The sequence below is a fragment of the Perca fluviatilis genome, chromosome 16, assembly GCF_010015445.1.
Source record: "Perca fluviatilis chromosome 16, GENO_Pfluv_1.0, whole genome shotgun sequence".
NCBI classification, from domain to species: Eukaryota; Metazoa; Chordata; class Actinopteri; order Perciformes; family Percidae; genus Perca; species Perca fluviatilis.
This window is the reverse complement of record NC_053127.1, coordinates 32,337,250-32,357,673: the sequence shown is the minus strand read 5'-3', so window position 1 is coordinate 32,357,673 and position 20,424 is coordinate 32,337,250. Positions and strand designations below refer to the sequence as shown.

At 43.9% G+C, this 20,424-nt stretch overlaps 1 protein-coding gene across 5 annotated transcripts in view; it reads right to left on the bottom strand.

Moving 5' to 3' along the window:
* The window catches only part of igsf9bb (immunoglobulin superfamily, member 9Bb), a 147,149-nt gene that overhangs the window by 36,403 nt on the left and 90,322 nt on the right, over nt 1–20,424 (bottom strand). For 3 of the 5 annotated variants that reach the window (XM_039777471.1, XM_039777466.1, XM_039777469.1), the window contains 7 exons: nt 15,755–15,900; nt 9,440–9,582; nt 9,036–9,176; nt 8,436–8,552; nt 7,746–7,896; nt 6,751–6,874; nt 4,458–4,633 (listed from right to left, as the gene is read on the bottom strand). In XM_039777471.1, the coding sequence (XP_039633405.1) occupies nt 4,458–4,633; nt 6,751–6,874; nt 7,746–7,896; nt 8,436–8,552; nt 9,036–9,176; nt 9,440–9,582; nt 15,755–15,900 (998 nt within the window). The remainder of the gene's footprint in view (nt 1–4,457; nt 4,634–6,750; nt 6,875–7,745; nt 7,897–8,435; nt 8,553–9,035; nt 9,177–9,439; nt 9,583–15,754; nt 15,901–20,424) is intronic. The other 2 variants (XM_039777468.1, XM_039777470.1) reach the window with 1 other exon arrangement.

Below are 20,424 nucleotides of genomic sequence, written 5' to 3'. Positions count from 1 at the left end.
CAGCCAGCAATGACATGTGGGGCCAAGATGGGTTAAGTACGGGTTCCATGGTTACTGTGTGGGCATGGGCTTTGGCTGGGTGAAATCAGCGGGTCCCATGTAGGTTTTGTAGTATGAGTCCCACATAGGAAGCCCATATGAGCTGATTACATGGGCCCCATAAGGGACAGGCATGGGCCAATTGGGCATGGGTTTGAACTGAAAACACATATATGGGTCCTGCATAGCATATTTATGGGCCAAGTGGGCATGGGTTTGAACTGGGAACACATATATGGGTCTTGAATGGCACATTTATGGGCCGAGCGGGCATGGGTTTGAACTGGGAATGCATATATGGGTCCTGCATAGAAGTTTTATGGGCCAAATGGCCATGGGTTTGAACTGGGAACACATATATGGGTCTTGAATGGCATATTTATGGTCCAAGTGGGCATGGGTTTGAACTGGGAACACATATATGGGTCTTGAATGGCACATTTATGGGCCGAGTGGGCATGGGTTTGAACTGGGAATGCATATATGGATCCTGCATAGAAGTTTTATGGGCTGAGTGGGCATGGGTTTGATCAGGGAACACATATATGGGTCCTGCATTGCATGTTTATGGGCCAAGTGGCCATGGGTTTGAACTGGGAACACATATATGGGTCCTGCATGGCATTTTTATGGGCCAAGTGGCCATGGGTTTGAACTGAGAACGCATATATGGGTCCTGCATGACATATTTATGTGCCGAGTGGGCATGGGTTTGATCTGGGAACACATATATGGGTCCTGCATAGAATTTTTATGGGCCAAGTGGCCATTGGTTTGAACTGGGAACACATATATGGGTCCTGCATGGTGCATTTATGGGCAAAGTGGGCATGGGTTTGAACTGGGAACACATATATGGGTCCTGCATGGCAGAGGCGCAAAGTAACTATGTAGGCCTATTGAGTTATGTAATTACTTACTGTACAATTTTTAGTAACTTGTAGTAACTCTACATGTAGGCTAATCAAGCATGTTGAGATTGAGTAATTGTAACTCAATACATTTCAAGTTACGCTAGTCACCAAAGAACAAACATTGCATACATGTAGATCTTTTGCCAAAACAATCCATCAGTCATTTTTGTTAGTCGTGCAGAAAATGAAAAATGTAACTTCCCAAAAATGTAAAAAACATCAAAATAGGTCAAAGTTTACGCTGTGTTGAATTATGCTGATTAGTGGACTCTCAGAAAGGTTGCAGGCCTACCGTAACACTTCAAATAATAGCCCAGTCCCAGACGCCTGTCCCTTGGGGCAGAAACACATATTTAGACAAATAACTATGCTCGATATTATCGGCCGATATTGGCTTTAAAATTCAATATCGGTAAATATCGGTATCGGTTTTTGAAATGGTTTAAAATGACTAAAGTATGTCCTTGTTTCGCGCTCAAAACGTTAACAGTCCATTCGGAAAGCACTGCTGCTAGCTGTGACTTCGAGGAGAACTTCATATCAGACATTCACAAATTGAGGTAAGTTGAAATATTATGTTGCCAGAAAAATAACACTGCAGATTGTACAGTGGTCTGTATTTTTGGTTTAGTGCTGTTTAATCTGATGTAGAATCTAACCAAAAGGAAAAACAGCGGGAGAGGTTGGACAATAATTAATATATCACGATAGATTTTTATTCAATAACGGTGATATGAGTTTTAAACACATTTCCGATATTTCGATATACATTACAGCATAGCTGTCAACCAGGGCCGGCGATTGCCATAGGCGACCAAGGCGATTGCCTAGGGCGTCAAATGTGTTGGGGGCGCCGTGTCGCCCTTAGGCCTACTTCCCATTAATAATAGAATTAGAACGACAAGCAAAATAAAACGTGTTTATTAAACATAATCATCCTAGGGCGCCCCCTCAGCCACACGTTTACTTGTCAACCTTTCATTACGTGACGTTTCCCATCTCAGGTCAGACTCAAACACACGGAGCTCTGAAGCAGACCTGTGCGTCGCTTAGTGTTCACTTTCTCTGGAGAAATAGAGGTCTCACCACCCCCCCCTTGCTAATGTGCCAAATGGTTTAGTCCACCTGCATGCATTATGTTAGCTAGATCAGTTGAGAGCATCTGGTGGAGCGCAAACTTCTGCTGTAGAAATGTCTTTCTCAAAGAAAGCCAAATCAGGCTACCAAAAAGAAAGGAAAGACAGGAGGAGGAGAGAAAACAGAATGAGGGGAAACAATTGGTAACTGACTTCTTTTCAAAGAAAGGTGAGCACAAACTAGAAAACCAAATCCATGGTGCTAAACTGCTTGAATATCTCCGTGACTGTTAGCGCTAAAAACGGACTGAGACAACCCATTGAAAGAGCAGAACATGCACTTGTTGGAGCAAAAAAGAACCTTGCTAAATTGACTTATGCTCCTTTGTTTTTAGGTGCACTGAAGAGTAATGCAATGACTCAAAATGTGAACCGCAAAGAAGTGGAAATGGCGCTGTTGAAGTGGTTTACCGGCGCACGTGACCGTGGAGGGGAGAGGGCTGCAAGAGCCCAAAGAGAAAAAGGAGCGTCCACCATACAGACGCCATGAGTGTATTTTGTAATAATGTATTTTTTGGAGAGGTGTTTTTTTTTTCAGAGATTTTTTTTTTTAAATATATTTTTGATTTATTTACCGGTATGTTGTGACATTTAAATTGTTTTTTTAAAGATTATGTTTGTTGTTCGATGTAATAATTTTGTATTAATGTATTTTTTGGGATGGAGAGATGTTTTTTTTCAGAGATTTTAAAAAAATATATTTTTGATTTGTTTACCGGTATGTTGTGACATTTAAATAGTTTTTTAAAGATCATTTTTGTTGTTCAAATTAACAATATATTTCTTGCAGTTCAAAGCGTCAAGTGTCTTGTATTTATCTTGGACTTATATTCATTCTTCGTTTTTCTTAGATTGTTTCCTTAAACCATTTGGCATGGTTGAGCTTAGATAGGCCTTGCATGAATTGCCCAGTTAGGACCCACAAAAGATCCTTACAGAGCCCACTTTAAGCCCATAGGGGCATTCAGGGTTGAATCCTGGTGCAAGCCCACTTTAAACCCCTTTAGGCAGGTGGGGCCCAAATGGGTCTGACATGAATTACCCAGTTAAGACCCACATAAGACCCTTACAGGTCCCACTTAAAACCCATTTGGGCATCCACGGCTGGCCCCTGTGTGGATCCCGGGTGCAAGCCCATTTTAAACGCCCTTTAGGCAGGTGGGGCCCAAATGGGTCTGACATGAATTACCCAGTTAAGACCCACATAAGACCCTTACAGGTCCCACTTAAAACCCATCTGGGCATCCACGGCTGGCTCCCGTGTGGATCCTGGGTGCAAACCCATTTTAAATGCCCTTTAAGCAGGTGGGGCCCAAATGGGTCTGTCATGAATTGCCCGGTTAAGACCCCACATAACACCCTTATGGGTCCCTTTTAAAGCCCATCTGGGCATCCACGGCTGGATCCTGGGTGCAAACCCACTTTAAACCCCTTTGGGCAGGTGGGGCCCCAATGGGTCTGGCATGAATTGCCCAGTTAGGACCCACATAAGACTCTTACAGAGCCCATTTAAAGCCCATCTGGGTAGCCATGGTTGGATCCCGGGTGCAAGCCCACTTTAGACCCATTTGGGCAGGTGGGGCCCAAATGGGTCTGACATGAAGTGCCCAATTAAGACCCATGCAGTACCCTTACAGGTCCCACTTTTAGTATGTCTGGGCTTCCACGGCTTGCCCCAATGTGGATCCCGGGTGCAAGCCCATAATGGGGCCCACATTTGCCGCCCATGAAGCCCTCATCTGGGCCCCACGTCATTGCTGGCTGGGGAGGTTAGCAATGTCTAAGAACAATCACTGAACCAGCCAGAATCATTCACTGCCTCCTCCCTAAATAGTCCTCAACTTTGTGGTAATCTTTGTATTTGTTTAAGGTTTCTGGATAACCACCAGTAGACATGAAGGGAATATGGGAATGGAAGCCTATAAAACATGAGCATGATCCCCTACAGCTGCTCAATTCTCACACCACACTACCAGCACTCTCACAGAGGGTGTTGTTTGGATTTTCCAGAGCGGAGGCGTGAAACATGAACTTGTCAGACTTCATTTACAGCACAGATCTAAAATTATTGCTCTACCACTGGAGCGCTAATCTTATCTGGAATGATAACCGGACATGTTTATTGAACTGGCCTACTTTTATATTTAGCACTTTCCATAGTTCTTTAGGTTTACGATCCTTGGTGGACCAGGAATTTTAGTTTTGCACAAAAACACTTTAAGATATGAAAAAAAAAGCAGAAATAAAAATTATTCTAAATGTTTTGTTTCAAGAAACAGGCTTTCTGGACATTCTAGTTGCATGCCTGTCAAAGCCATTTTATAATTGGATCCCTTTGTCCCGGGTGAGCAGCCGTGAGTATGCTCACCTAGTGTGTTCACAGTGACAACCTCGCTGAAAGGGCCTGTGCCAAGCTTGTTTTGGGCCAGGATGCTGAACTGGTATGTTGTCTCTGGCTCCAAGCTGGGCACCAGCATCCAGTCGTGGCCTCCAGGCACGGGTATGGAAAGCCAGTCATGGGGACCTAAACGCTCCCTCTTCAGCCTGTAGGAGTTAGAATGAGAGGTGAGCGGACAGACAGGATAATGGAGGTGCCCTCACTTTTTTCTTTTTGATGAAGTTAAAAGTCCTTAAAAGATACAATCTGAAATAGAGTCTTACGTTTTTTCTCAGCATCATTAGCTAGATCCATTATTGATCCAACATTACAAGTGTAAAATGAAATATTTCATCCATGAATTTTTGTTCACTTCATTCACAACATGACTTTCACGGTAATAATGCCCATGCTGCGCTCAGCTTTGCAGTTTGATGTTTGCCCATGCCATACATTCAGCGTTGACTGCACCAAGTCACCAAACAAAGCAGGACACATGCAGCAGCTGCAACACTCCGACTGTAAATGCCTGCTGTAATAGACCTGTATTTTGCAGGAAATGCAACATTTGTCAGAGGACATCACCTACTGAGATTCTTTTATTTCACCAACACTGCCACTATAGTACTTCGGAGTGCACGCAGTACAATTCAATATATTGATTGAAGTATTAATATGTTTTTGCCCCAGGTCAAAACCAAAGGCTGTAAAAAATGATGGACGTAGCATCCGTGATGTCACCCATTAGTTTGTGGCCTGCCGCTTTGAAGCACATATTACTGGCAGCAGCTACCACTATCACAATCACATGTATTAAATATATATTAGATTCATGCCTGAATTACTGCATTAGTTGCTACATCTGTAACTGAGTCAGTCTTGTAGAGGAGTTTGCCAATATAAAATCAACACATCCACTGAAAATGCATACAGATGGCAGCAATGTAAAATACCACAGACCTTAAAATGAGCACTTAGTTAAATAGAATGACAGCATCCTGTAAACTTGTTGTTTTATTGATTACAATGGCGTATATGTATATTTCTACTCCTCTCCTTGGTCATATGTCATAGAAAGCTTCCATCAAGTCCACCAAACTTTTTCTTTTTGACATTCTGATCACACAGCGGGAGATTGGTTGGAGAATCGGCGCAGCGGGTGCGGTATTACATTCAATTTATCGCACCGTTGTGACGAAAATAGAGCTGAGCCAGAAGGCAAAGCTCTCAATCTACCGGTCATTTTTCGTTCCTACCCTCACCTACTCTCATGAAGGCTGGGCAATGACCGAAAGAACGAGATCCAGGGTACAAGCAGCCAAAATGGGTTTCCTCAGGAGGGTGGCTGGCGTCTCCCTTAGAGATAGGGTGAGAAGCTCAGTCATCCGTGAGGAGCTCGGAGTAGAGCTGCTGCTCCTTCGCGTCGAAAGGAGCCAGTTGAGGTGGTTCAGGCATCTGGTAAGGATGCCCCCTGGGCGACTCCCTAGGGAGGTGTTCCAGGCACGTCCAGCTGGGAGGAGGCCTCGGGGAAGACCCAGGACTAGGTGGAGGGATTATATCTCCAACCTGGCCTGGGAACGCCTCGGGATCCCCCAGTCGGAGCTGGTTAATGTGGCTCAGGAAAGGGAAGTTTGGGGTCCCCTGCTAGAGCTGCTGCCCCCGCGACCCGACCCCGGATAAGCGGACAAAGAGGATGGATGGATGGATGGATGGATTCTGATCACACATACCCATCAGCCAAAATTCAGATGGCTCCCTTGTAGACCTCGGTTAAAACAGTACTTCATACTCCTTCAAGAAGATGAAATACTGTATTTATTTAGACACTGTGATATGCATGTACCCCCTTGTGAAGATCAATTACTTTTTAGTATACCTACATTTCACAGAAGTTAACAAGTGAAAAATCTATTCAGTGTGGTTAAGATTGTACTGTGCCAGTCATGGCTAAAATCTCAAGTCATTAAATAAATGAAACATTTCAACCCAGGCCTTTTCTTCAGTCAAGCAGCAGCAAAGCAGCAGCAGCAGCAGCAGCAGCAGCAGGACGACAGAGAACTTTGGTTCATGTTCAGTTAAGTTGCAACTGTTTTTATGCGTTCCTCCAGAAATTCCAAAGATTAGGGATGAAAACTCACTCACACTGGATCTTCATGTATTTCCATCTCTACGTTTTCACAACTGTTCTGAACACAACCCTGGGAAAGGACATTTTTTAGGAATAACAGAGAAAGTAATGAAAGAAGAAAAAAAGCAGGAAGCAAAGCATGCTGGGATGACTCACACATGGCCATACCAGACTGAGAATGTCTGCTGGAAGCCTCCATCATAGCCCGCGTCCCAGGACACATTGGCCCAGGTGGAGGATGGCACCACATGGATGCTGGTGGGGGCGTGGGGGCTTGTGCCTGCAGTAATGGAGAGCAGTGACATAGATGTGGTTAAAAGAGCACAATAGTCACTAATGTTGTACATTCATTTTACTTCAAACGCATTGACTGTAAGCTGGAACCAGTAATGTGTTTTTAAGCCAGCCAGCAACCCAATGTAACATCTAAGTGTAAAATAGAAACATTTTAGGTTGCATGAATAATGTAATCTTGATCTTTTTGCCTGTCAAATGTAAATAATGTAAGTAAAAGTGCTAAAGAATAATTCCACCCAAAATACGCATTTTGCTCATTTCCAGTTCCATTGTTAAGATACTGTACTGGAGCCAAAGCAACAGGAAACCAATCAGGAGCCAGTTCAATAAAGTCTTTGTATTTCTCTGATTTGATTGGCTCACATCCACATAGGAAGCACAGTCAGGTCCACCTTTTGTCCTGGTCAGCCAGGACAAAAGGTGGACAACAGGGCAGACAATGCCAATGACTGCATTAACCATAGACATGTATTCATATTGTAGAAACAAATAACATTTCAAAACTAATTCTGGAGCCAAATCATTTTACTCCTGGACAGCTTGTAGTGTGTTGTCCTTGGGGTTGAGCCAGAGTAAAACAACCAACACTACCACTACTGTCTACACGGGCAAGCATCTGGTTTCCTCTTGGAGACATAAAGTATCCACCACTACGCAGCTTCTGAAGAAGCCAACCACTAAGCACCTCTTGTAAACGTGAAAATGTAAAAATTAAAATGTGCCAATGCGAAAAATGGAACACTAGGTAGGTGATAGGTATAGCAACAGTAATGGAGGCTTGGTGAACAAGTCTGATGTAATGTAGGTTTCTATATGTGAATGTGTGTTTGTGAATGCGTGTACATGTTGGGTACCTATGACTTGGACGTGCGTGCTGGCAGTGATGCTCGTGGCAACGTTGGTGGCGACACACTCCCACTCCCCGTGGTCCTCCTTTATGAGGGACTTGAACTGTAAGCTGCCTCGGGGCAGAACATTGTGCTTGCTTTTACTGGGCTTCCCTACCTGCAGTCAACCAGCCAAGAGAAGACAGAGTCAGACAATGAAAGAGACGGAGAGAGGCGCACAATAGATTGGAACATGCAAATTAGAATTCACTTTGGAAAAACATAGAGGCCACACATACAGAAGGGACAGTTTAGCAGCTTTTAAAAATCTCAACCTACAATTTTACATCTACTACAATACTATTGCTCTCAATATCTAACTTAAATATCAAATCTTTTTTTAAGTGGGGGAAAAAAACAACAGCTAAACACAGTAGTCAATATGCGAGATTCAACATGCTTCATAATCAAGCAAACAATTGAGAGAATCTAATATATTCCCTTGATTGCATATTTTATAGACATCATTAAAATGTAATTAAAAATGCTAAAATGACAAACAGTAGCTTGAGAAATTAATATCAGAGCACCCACTACAGGCACAGAGCTTTCAGACTCACTCTCAATGGAAAACAGTGAATGTGATTTAAAACAACACAAAGTGGTGATTTAAAATACACATAGGCAGGTGGGGTTTAGAGCTAGAAGGGGTCTTACCTTCCTCCATGTGATGTTGGGAAAGGGGTCTCCCTCCGCCTCGCAGGGGATGACCAGTTCTCTCCCAGCCTCCTGCCTGTACTCCCCTCCAGGAACCACTGAGAATTTGGGAGGGTCCTGCCGGGGGTGAAGAAGCCAGAACAGTTAAGACAAAACTGATGAGTTGGTGGGGAACTTGCAATGCCTCCTTTTTTGCTATCTTGGGATCATTTAAATGCACAGTAGTCTCGCATTGCCAGATCTTCCTCCACAGCTCTGCGGGGGAGAGTCTGGCTAGTCGGATGGGAGAAAAACGTGCTCTGGTTTACTGGCATTTCTTTAAACCAATCACAATCATCTTGGGTGGCTGCGCCGGACAGAGCCCCGGTGCCGCTGCAAAATAGTCTTGGGAAGGAACTTGTTTTGGTGGAACATGTGTACGTTCAAAAGTAGTTTTAGTCGTGCGACACAAAACTCAGATTGGACAGATAGTCTAGCTAGCTGTCTGGATTTACCCTGCAGAGATCTGAGGCATAAAGAAGGTAACAGATATTGGGCCGAAAAGAGTGACATCCGGCGGAATTTCCGGAGGCAACGGAGACTAAATGGCTATGGCTGTACCTTTAGCACCAGGGGAGCGGGAGGGGACCATCCCATGGAACCCAGGGCGTTGTAAGGCATGCAGGTATAGGTGCCGAGAGAGTCCTCCGTGACCTCTGCCACACGGATGCTCCCATCGTCCATTTGGCTCCAACCAGGGTACTGTGGAAGGCAAAGTCATGGACGGTGTGTAATGAAGAGTTACGTTTTGTTATAGATCAATGCAAATGGTTCCCATCAATAACTTTGAAGGTTAAGTGAATCGTTTCACTCAAATAAGAGACAGAGGGGCGCACTGAAAATGAAAGGATGCAGTGAAGAATGGAATCACATTCAAGCTTCATCTGAAGAAATGACCCACTTGTTTCCAGTTTGAGGCAGGGTAAAGTGAGCGGAACCAAAGCTGCAGCACTGCACCGGCTCACCTTATCTATTCGGAGAGGGAGGCCATCTTTCTTCCACTTAACCAGAGTTACCGGGGGGTTGGCATCGACAGGACAGCGGATGAAGCCGGGCAGACCAATGGCCACGTAGATGACGGATGGCATGTTTCCCACACGGGCAGGATCTGGTGAAAAACACATGAAACGAGATAGAACATCGCTTTGTAGCTTAGGAAAACGGGTGCCTGCTGATTGTAAAATCAAACAGTTTATGGGATGTGGGCTCATCATTAAATGATAAATGAGTTTATGTGGAGCACAGCTGGTCTCAGATCAACATTTGTGCGTGTTTGCAGAGTGTAAATTGTTCTACACTGAACCCCCATGCTCATCAGTTTTATTCCTGAACTGAAGCATTGTGCACATGATGGCACATAGAGTAAATCAAACAAGATTTTAATCTCACTACCAACCTGCTCTCATGCACGTGTGCTTCACTGACTTCTATCACACTTAAAGGTAATCTTTCAACCTGGACCCGATTTTCCCATGCATTGGTGTCTAAGTGACTAATGTGAACAAACATCTTTGAAATTGGTTCAGTATTGAGCGAAAATGATGTAACCGGATAATTCTTAATGTACCCAGGGACAACAAGGGTTTCTTTTAAAGTGCTCATATTATTCTTTTTGGCTTTTTCCCTTTCCTTTATTGTGTTATATATCTTTTTTGTGCATGTTATAGGTTTACAAAGTGAAAAAGCCCAAAGTCCCCCCCAAAGGGACTTACCATCTCCAACAGAAAACACTGTTCACCAACTGCTCCAAACAGCTCTATTGTAGTCCAGCCTTTACTTCAGAGACAAACGTGGTCACTTTGTAACACACGTTATAATGCTCGCCTAGCTGCTAGCATGGCACGCCCTCATACTCTGCTTCTGACTGGCTAATAGTCTTTACCTAGGTACTGTCAGGGCACGCCCTCATACTCTGCTTCTGACTGGCTAGTAATCCTTACCTAGGTACTGTCAGGGCACGCCCTCATACTCTGCGTCTGACTGGCTAGTAGTCCTTACCTAGGTACTGTCAGGGCACGCCCTCATACTCTGCTTCTGACTGGCTAGTAGTCCTTACCTAGGTACTGAGCATGTGCGACTCCCAACAAAGATGGTACAGAAGTGAGATGTCTTACTCTGTAGCTAAAACAGAGAGCTCAACACACAGGGTGAAAAGAGGAGCTGCAGCAATGTGCAGTACAACAAAAATATGGTGGTTTTAAAAAAATTTTAATGTAAAGCTATTCTGATATAACCTCTAAATACAATTATGAACCTGAAAATGAGCATAATATGAGCACTTTAACTATTATATCATCCAATCATCATACAAATCTGTATGCCATTTACTATTTAATACTAAGTCAACAAAGTAGTATTACAGTGCATCTAATCAAAATACTGTCCAAAGCCTGCTGTGTCTCCATGAGGCTCATTGACATAACTATGTTTGTTACTGCATATCCAGCAAACTATTCTCACATTCAGTTGTAGACAGTTTATAAAAACATCACACTACATCACACCTGACCTGCCTCACCTCAATCAGCCTAATCAGATCAGCTCCTAAATGTTTGAGTTTTATTTCTATATTTGCTCCACATTAGTGGCTATCCTTTCACATGTCCACTCCCTGTATTTTAAGTCTTAAATAATTGGGATTTGATATGGTCGAGCTATACCCTTTGGGCATAGAGAGGCACACAAGTAAAACAGAGAGTCCATGTGGTAGAGGAAAAAGGGGCTGAGAAGAGGAAAAGAGAGGAGGGCAAAAAAAAGAGGAGAAGCTCAAACTTCTCATTCCCAAACCCTGAATCTTGAAGAGGGGAGAGAACAGCATGGTTCCTAAATGAGGTCAGAGAGGAGAGCTTCAGAGCAGGCACTGGGTGATAAGGAGGAGAATTGGTGTGAGTGAGAGGAGGGAGAGGAAGGTGGAGGGGGGGTGGTGAAGGAGAGGCGTGAGTGCTATCAGAGGAGCGATAGAGGAAGGAGGAGCGAGGCTGAGCGTGGGAAAGAGGACAGATGAGAGAGAGAGAGCTAGTTTGTTACAGCGCTTTAAATACCTGTATACATGTATATCTGATGTTAAACATTTTCATTAGAATTGATTTTTTTGTTTTTGTTTCATATTGCTCATTAACTTTTGTTTTCATATTTGCTATGTAAATGGATTTACATAATTAATATGAATCCATCCTATTATTGTGTTAATGTTCATATAATTGTTTGTTCTGTCCGAATATTTGGACAAATTGCACGTTGATGCTTTTGCAAGATTGTTATTGGAACTTTCATGCCAATAAAGCCCCTTTGAATTTGAGAGAGAGAGAGAGAGAGAGAGAGAGAGAGAGAGAGAGAGAGAGAGAGAGAGAGAGAGAGAGGTAGATGTGAATGGATGATGTAAGGTAGAGAGGAGCTGGTGGAGGAGAGAGAAGAGAAGGGAAGGAGGGGGAGGAGAGAGGACAGAGGAGAGAGGGGAGGAGGGAGGAGAGAGGAGAGAGGGGAGAGGGGGAGGAGGCGGGGTGACACAGTAAAGCAGGCAAAAGGCATGCATCTGGCTTTGCAAAGGAGAGGAGATGAGAGAGTGAGAGAGTGAGCGAATGAGTGCGTGACAAGGGGAGATGGAGGGATTAAACCTCAGCGAGAGAGATTGACTGACCGCACCGTTGCCAGAACAACTTTGTACTACAGCTGCTGTCCTCCTGAGTCCTAACCGCCGGCCAGCCAGCACTCCGCCACAGAGAGCCCAGAGGAGCGCCGCCACCAGGACCACAGACAAGAATATCAGCCAAGTTTCTAAATATAGCCCTCAGACAGCGCTATCGCTCACGACACGCTGGTTTCCCACTGCAAGATGCTTTAGGGAAGTCATTCACTGGCAGGCATTTCAGGGAGAAAGACAGAGGCAGGACAGGGAGGAAAGGAGGAAAGGAGACTGTGGGAGAGAGATTTCAACAGGACGAGGCAGAAGAGAGAAAAAGGGCATGAAGCGAATGGTGAAAAGCGAATGTTGAGGATTGAGAGAAAGTGATAAAGAGAGGAAGAGGGGACAGAAGGAAAAAATGAGAATAAGGGGAAAGAATAGGACAGAAAGACAGAGGGAGCGCTCTGCAGTCTGACAAAGAAAAGTCCTTGGTCTTACAGCAATGATGTAATCCCCCCCTCTCACTTCTCCCTCCCTTTCACGACTGGTGTTGCCTGCTTCTGTTCGTCACACACACACACACACACACACACACACACACACACACACACACACACACACACACACACACACACACACACACACACACACACACACACACACACACACACACACACACACACACACACTCTAATGTACAGCCATCAAAGGAGGCAGGAGAGCAAAGGAATGCAAAATGTCTGTTGCCTTGACTACTGCCAGTGGCCGGTCACCGGTCGCAGAGGCTAAAATCTCGGAGCTCGTCCTGCCTCTGCCTGTCTGCTCTGGATAAGAGGATAAGAGCCAGATGCTTTTCCAAAGTGACAAATTCACCAAGCGTCATGATTATAGACTGAGTGAGTGTTTTATGGGAGGGGAGAATGAGGAGGCGGACACCCATGATGAAGACAGAGGGAGGGAGAGATAGAGATGTGTTGCTGTGCATATGAATATATATGCATACATGAGTACAAATGAGAAATTAAGAGAGGGGGGAAGGCAGGGGAGAGAGAGGGAGCAGGAGGAAGAGGCAGAAAGCAAACAAATAGAAAAGTGTATTTGAGAAAGCAAATAGGTGTTTGTATGGCACTGGCTGAGAGGTGGGACAGAGTAGGCCTGGAGACCAGGGGTTTCCCTTCCATTACAGGTCTTAGGAGCAGCACCCAAGCCTACCATACACTAGAAGACTTTGAACAGACTACTGCAGTCTGACACCATCTCACATCTAAAGACAACCGTCTCACATCTAACGTTGAAGACAATATGTAAAGACTGGCGATCTTGCAGGGTCACACACTGCAAGACTACAACTAGATTAGTTTTGAGCCCTGCGTTTATAGTTTCCACCAGGGATTTTGGTTTTGAGTGAGTTAATCCATAAATGAAAACAAGGCTGTTTTCTGCCACTCCTCATGGAGCCCACTTGAACGCTGTTTTTATCCAGAAAATGTCTGCTATCAGTCAGCCTGGTGAAGACAGTTAGGCCTGCCGCTGTCCTTTCTCAGCTCAGGAGCTGCTGCTGACGGTCGCAGTCGGTCTGGACTCAGTAACACATGATGAGGATTCCCAGTAGATTATATTATGTGTTTTAAAGGATGTGAGATTAGCTATTTGCATTTAAAGAGTATCAATAACACAAAATACATTTTGACATTCTTGATTGGTAAATAATACAACTAAAATACAATTTCATGACCTGATTAACGGCAATCAGAGTGCTATATACACACAGTATGTATAGAGATGGATGTGCCTTGGATGTTTATGTGCTTTATGTATTTTAATGTGGCAATGTTTAATGTTTGTTCTTTATTACTGTTTTAAAAGCCCTTCTAGGAACGGGCATTGGAACCTAGCAACAGCTATAAATGCTGTGATGCTGTACATTGGAGATTTGTTGCACAAATGTCTATGTCTAAGCATCTGTCCCTATTCAAATAAACATCTCGACACAACTATTTTTAATAACCTATACATAAAGGAAAAAAAACAACTTTGGCTGATAACCATACTTTTCCTTTTGAGCAAATTTGTATTTTATGTAAATGTATATTACATTATGATATACATAGACACTGCTAAATTTACATGCATTTTCAAAATTGTAATTTTGTTGTCGTGCGTAACGATAAAACTAATGAGAATATGACATGATAATGTGGGAGTGTGATTGTAAATGGCTTCAGGTTTTACCGGGCACATTTTGCAGTCTAAAAACACATTTCTGTTTTCTGATATACGCTGTACTCTGTGCTATTGTGTATTCATGACCATTGACTTTGACATCTTTTTTAAGTCACTGCTTGTTTACGGCGTGTTTATGAGCCCGATGAAGCACTATGCGAAACACACTGATCAAGATCCTCAATCATTTTCTAAGGTCTGGTTTATTTACTCAAAGCTGGGGAAGGCAGTTTTCTGGAAAAGGCTAAACAAACGCCCGAATCTGAAACTCTGTCCAACCCTCTTCATACAGTAACCTGTACCAGTACTAGTCATTCATTTCAATCATCTCTGTGGTGATTGTGACCCTGATGCGGTTATATAGCAGCAATTCTTTGAGAAGTACTGCCCTGTTTTATTGTGTGAGCCCTTTGAGATGACATACTGTAATTAAAGTTCATGTTTATGAATAAAACACATTTTAATAATTTTCTCTCCATCTCTGAAACGCTTCGCCCAAATTGACACGTGTTTTATTGTGTTTGTCAGACTCTCTTTGAGACCACCATTGAACCAGGCTTTTACCATCTGAAGGGACGTGCACATGCATCAGCCAATGGGAACACTCTCTCTCTGAAATGACCTGTGATTGGCCAAAGTCTCTCGTTACGGACTACATTTTCTAAACCCTGAGAACACAGCCAGGAGGTGTAGAAGTCTAGTTTTCTCTCAGACCCCTTGAATTATAATATGCTGAAAGGTTATTATGGAATGTTATGCCCAATGATGCAAAAAATAAAGGGCCTATTCTAGCTTCAAATTCCCTAATAAAGTATTTTCTTGACAAGCTTCTTTCTATGAGCTACGGGATCCTATATGAACACACTAACTTCTACCAAAGTTAGAACACTTTAGCTTGTTTCACATGACATGATTTTTCTTGTTCTTTGGATGTGGGCGGGGCTCAGTTGGAAAAAGGTGATGTCACAGTCTTCCATCCCCCCAATCAGGATTAAGAATCATTTTATCAAATAATTGAATGGAATTTGGTGGATTGTTTGATCACTGTCAATCAAATGTGATCAAACCATACCCACACAGTCCCCAAGAAACCAATTAACAGACCTTTTAGTATTGACCTCTTAAAACAATACCTAAGGATGTTTTTGATTGTTGCTGATTTAGTTATTCATATTTAATGTCTAAGATTTGAAGCCAAGTTTTCAGGGGCTGGAAGTTATCCATGTTCTTGCAGTGGACAGCGTCTCTTTCTCTACCTGCTCTGCCATGTTTCATTCATCTGAACCTACGGCATGATTAGTGCTTGGGTTCAGGTATTATTAGTACAGAGTTGAGCCACACAAACACGTATAAAGAGGAACACTTGCAATGAACCAGGACAGACTCTGAAGTTCAGCACATACAATGAAAAGTGTAGAAAAAGCAGAGCACTCACATTGCACTGTTAGGTAGGCAGAGGCAGTGGGGGGTTGGCCCAGGCTGTTGCTAGGTGCACAGGTGTATTTCCCAGCATCCTCCGGCTTGACTTGAGCAATGATGAGGGATCCATCAATGAGAATACTGACTCTGCGCTTCAGGTCACTGTGAAAAATTAAGAGAGCAGAAACGTTAATGTTGTCATCAAAGTGTTTTTTTTTTGGGAAGAAATCAGTGTTAGCAAATTAGCAAACATCTAAGGCATAAGACTCATGCAGTGTGTACCAAACGTGTACACATTGGGACAGCTATCTTCCACACTGAAGCTTAGCCTTTGTTAGCACTGAATACTATTTCAACAAATCTTGTCAGTCATCAGAAGGCACAAGTCTTACCCTTATGAGCATTTACTTGAGAATATTTATAGATAGATGCACACGTATGCTGTCATACTGATTTATGATGCAAGGCTTCCATGAAGACGACGACAGTATATTTGGCCAGTGCCACATTTTCTTGCCCTTTTGTGCTTTTACCCCAGTGGATGTGTAGCTCTGACTTTCATATAAATGATGTCCAGCACACAGCTTGATTCATGATTCCTAGCCGAATGGTTGCATAGGAACTATAAGTCTCCACGCTATAAAAAGGTAGCTGGAAAACTCATTAGGATATGCCAGTGTGAGGTTGATGGATTAATTGATACCAATATCAATAATAACTTTGCCAGATGCAGAGATTTCAGACTTTTTTTTTTTTTTTTAAATCTCTAGAAACCCCCCCAGCTTGCAGGCTTTGTGTTGGATCTGAAGAAGGGGATCACAGAGATCTCAGTTCATGCTCGACTTAGCGTCACGCACAGTGCCTGCAGATTTTTCAGCAGCACATTCATACTTTACAAATCCCATTTATTTTCATCCTAAAGGGGCTCTATTATGGTGAGATCTGGGGTGTGTGTGTGTGTGTGGGTGTGTGTGTGTGTGTGTGTGTGTGTGTGTGTGTGTATATCTCTGGAGAACTACACCAAAGTTACTGTCATGTTTCTGGAACTAGCCTCAAGTGCAATATCTGTGAGAAGTATCCATTTAAATATGGTTAGACTGTGGCGGTGTGATGGCCGCAGCCGTGGCCACACAGCCATCTTAAAAGCGCTTACCAGTGTTACGGAGTCCACACCCTGCAGGCTGCTGGGACAAAGGGGTGGCGTTTGGAATAACAGCTGCTTTATAGGGGTGGTGGCCCAAATTGGACTCTACCAATGTTTGTTATGTCAGGGGGAGTTAGTTTTATTTTTCCTTAAGATATTTGAGTTTTGATTTGTATTGTATTTAGTACATTTATTCAGTTAATGTTAATTATGAGTATATTTCTTTTGGAGTAAGTGTTTAGAAGTTTTCTTTTGCTATTTTGTAGTTTATATATTAGTAATTGTTAGTCTCCCCCTGGGTGTTAAACCTGGTCTGACCAGCCAGTATATAAGTTCCCTTTGTTTCATGTATGGAAGGTCAGTTGTACTTTTGCGTTTGCTATGTTTCGAGCTTAAGTTAGTTTTGTTTGTTTGACCTCTTTTTAAGGGCCCAAACTTTATATATATTTGTTGTAATGATTTGTGGGTAAAATAAAAACCCCTTTTTTTGAAATTTCCTTGCGACTCCTCCTGCTTGACTGCTTGGTCCCTGACATATGGTGGCAGTGGTGGGATCAACCAGTTGAGGAGTACAAGGTTTTTTTTTTTTTCATTTGGGTTTTTTCCTCCATTTTGTGAAGCATGCGAGGAGGGAGAGGGAGAAGAGGCGGTCAGACAGAGAATAAGAAGACTGAGTTAACTCATACAGCGAGAGGACCTCGGGTGGACGGTGAAGACACAATGGCGGAGGAAGTACTAAAAGGAGCATCAAGTACTGAGGATGAAGATGGCACAGAGCCAACGCTGAGTGACCTGGCAGGGATTATCCAGTCATTTGTGGGTCAACAGGAGGCCCGGGAAGAAAAATGGAGAGTGCATGCTGACCGCCAGGAGCACCAGTTCAAGGCACTACAGCATCAGTTTCGCCTTCTGCAGCAAGAGGTCGAGGATCGTACATCTCCAATCCACGAGCCTGCTTCCACAGTACTGGATCCCGTTGAGGACTACAATTTGAATGAGAATCATCCAAAAGCTCAAGCCTCACCCGCTGCAGAGTCGGTCCACCCTACGATGTCTTCAGCAGGTCAGTCTCGATCTTCTTATGAGCCTAGACTTGAAAAATTAACAGAAAATGATGACGTTGAACATTTCCTAATTACTTTTGAGAGGATTGCAGTAGCATGTCGGTGGCCAAAAGTGGACTGGGTTTTTCGCCTCCTTCCGCTACTGACTGGTAAGGCCAGAGGAGCCTATGTGCATATGGATGTAGATGACGCTCATGAATATGATAAAGTGAAAACAGCGATTCTAAAAAAATATGATATTAACCCTGAGACCTACAGGCAGAGGTTTAGATCCCTCCATGTGGAACCGGAGGAGAGCCCCCAGGAGCTGTATGTGAGACTGAAAGAGCTGTATGTCAAATGGATACAACCGCAAGGTAAAACACTTCATGAAATTAGTGAAGTCCTGATCATGGAACAATACTTGAGAATGTTGTCCCCTGAGCTTCAGGTTTGGGTAAAGGAGCATGGGCCGAAATCTGCTGCTGAGGCTGCCACTCTTGCGGATGTGTTTGTGGCTGCCCGGGAGACAGGCCAGCCATGGAGTAGTATGGGTGGGAAGACTGGCAAGGACTGCTACAGGCCCATACCCCCTCAGCACCACCGAAGGTCGCGTCAGGGCCGGGTAAGCCTCCCATGAGGGAGAACCAATATGCACCACCCAGAGCTCCTAACCGAACACCAATTTGCTACTTTTGTGGACAAGAAGGTCATATTAAACCAATGTGCCCAAAGAATCCAGTCAAGTTGACCCAGATGTGTTTTGTTCCACGCCAGAGTGTTAACCCTGAACCCAAAGGTAACCATACCAGGAAAATGGTTGGTGTTAAAATCAATGGGGTGAACCTCAGAGCCCTGATTGATACTGGCAGTACTCAGACACTTGTACAGAGGAAGTATGTACCAGCTAATGCTATCTGTACCCTGGAGACAGTTCCTATTTGCTGTGTACATGGTGATGAGAAGCCTTACCCCACTGCCGATATTTATCTTGAGATTAAAGGACAGGCTTATCTGTTGACTGTGGGAGTTGCGGATCACTTACCTTTCCCTGTAGTTTTAGGCGAAGACCTGCCCGTACTCTATGACTTGATAAAGCCAGTTCAAAGTTGTAATGTTGTCACTAGAGCACAAGCTAAGCAGGTGGATGCAGATTCCATAGCCCTCAGTGCCTTGCCCTTCTATGATGCAGAGTTAGAGTCATGTCCCGGAAAGGCTCATAAGACCCGATCAGAGAGGGCAGGACAAATTCCGGGGTACAGCCATACAACCACTAACCGAGACTACGCCAAATATGCCCCTGGGGTTTCAAATACCTACTGATATAATGCAAATGCAGGAAAATGATCCAACTTTGTCTATCCTTTTGCAGAGAGCACAAGAAAGGAAGCAGGGTAATTCTAATGACGGGGGAAAAGAGTATGTCCTACAGAACGGCATTCTTTATCATCAGAATGGCCAGGTGATGCGGCTAGTGGTCCCACAGGTGGCCCGAGAAATAGTACTTACCTTGGGCCACTCAATTCCCTGGGCTGGCCACTTAGGGAAACACAAGACCACAGCTCGTATAAAGCGCCATTTCTACTGGCCAGGTTTGCAATCTGACATTGCCCAGTTCTGTAGAAGCTGCTCTCAGTGCCAAAAGACATCAATGCAAAATCCCTCCAAAGCTCCACTGCAACCTCTCCCAGTTATAAGTATCCCCTTTGAACGCCTTGGGATGGACATTGTGGGTCCGGTGGAAAAAAGTAAAGCAGGGAACCGTTTTATGTTGGTAGTGCAACCAAATATCCCGAAGTCTTCCCATTGAAATCAGTTAAAGCAAAAACTGTGGCTTTCTCTTTGGTGCAATTTTTCTCAAGAGTTGGGTTCCCTTGTGAAATCTTAACAGACCAAGGCACTAATTTTATGTCTAAACTTTTGAAACTGGTTTACCAACTTCTCGGCATAAAGAGGGTGCGCACTACTCCCTATCACCCGCAAACAGATGGGCCGACGGGAGCGGTTCAATCAGACCCTCAAGCAAATGCTCCGTAAGTTTGTGAATGAGACTGGATCGGACTGGGACCAATGGCTTCCCTACCTCCTCTTTGCATACAGGGAAGTACCACAGGCTTCCACAGGTTTTTCCCCTTTTGAACTACTGTATGGGCATGAGGTGAGGGGTCCCCTAGCCTTATTGAGGGACACCTGGGGAGGAGATCAGGGGAGAGAGGGGACTATTAATGTAATCTCCTACGTTGTACAGATGAGAGAGAAACTGCAACGAATGGGAGAACTGGCCCAGATACACATGATGGAGGCCCAAAAGCACCAAAAGACTTGGTATGACAAGTCAGCTCGACAGAGAGGCTTTCAACCAGGCCAGAAGGTTTTGGTTATGCTGCCTACCAGTGACAGTAAGCTCCTTGCAAAATGGCAGGGGCCTTTTAAGGTGCAGAAGAAGTTGGGGCCCACTACCTATCAAGTCTCCACTCCAGGACATCAGCGTTCTAGCTG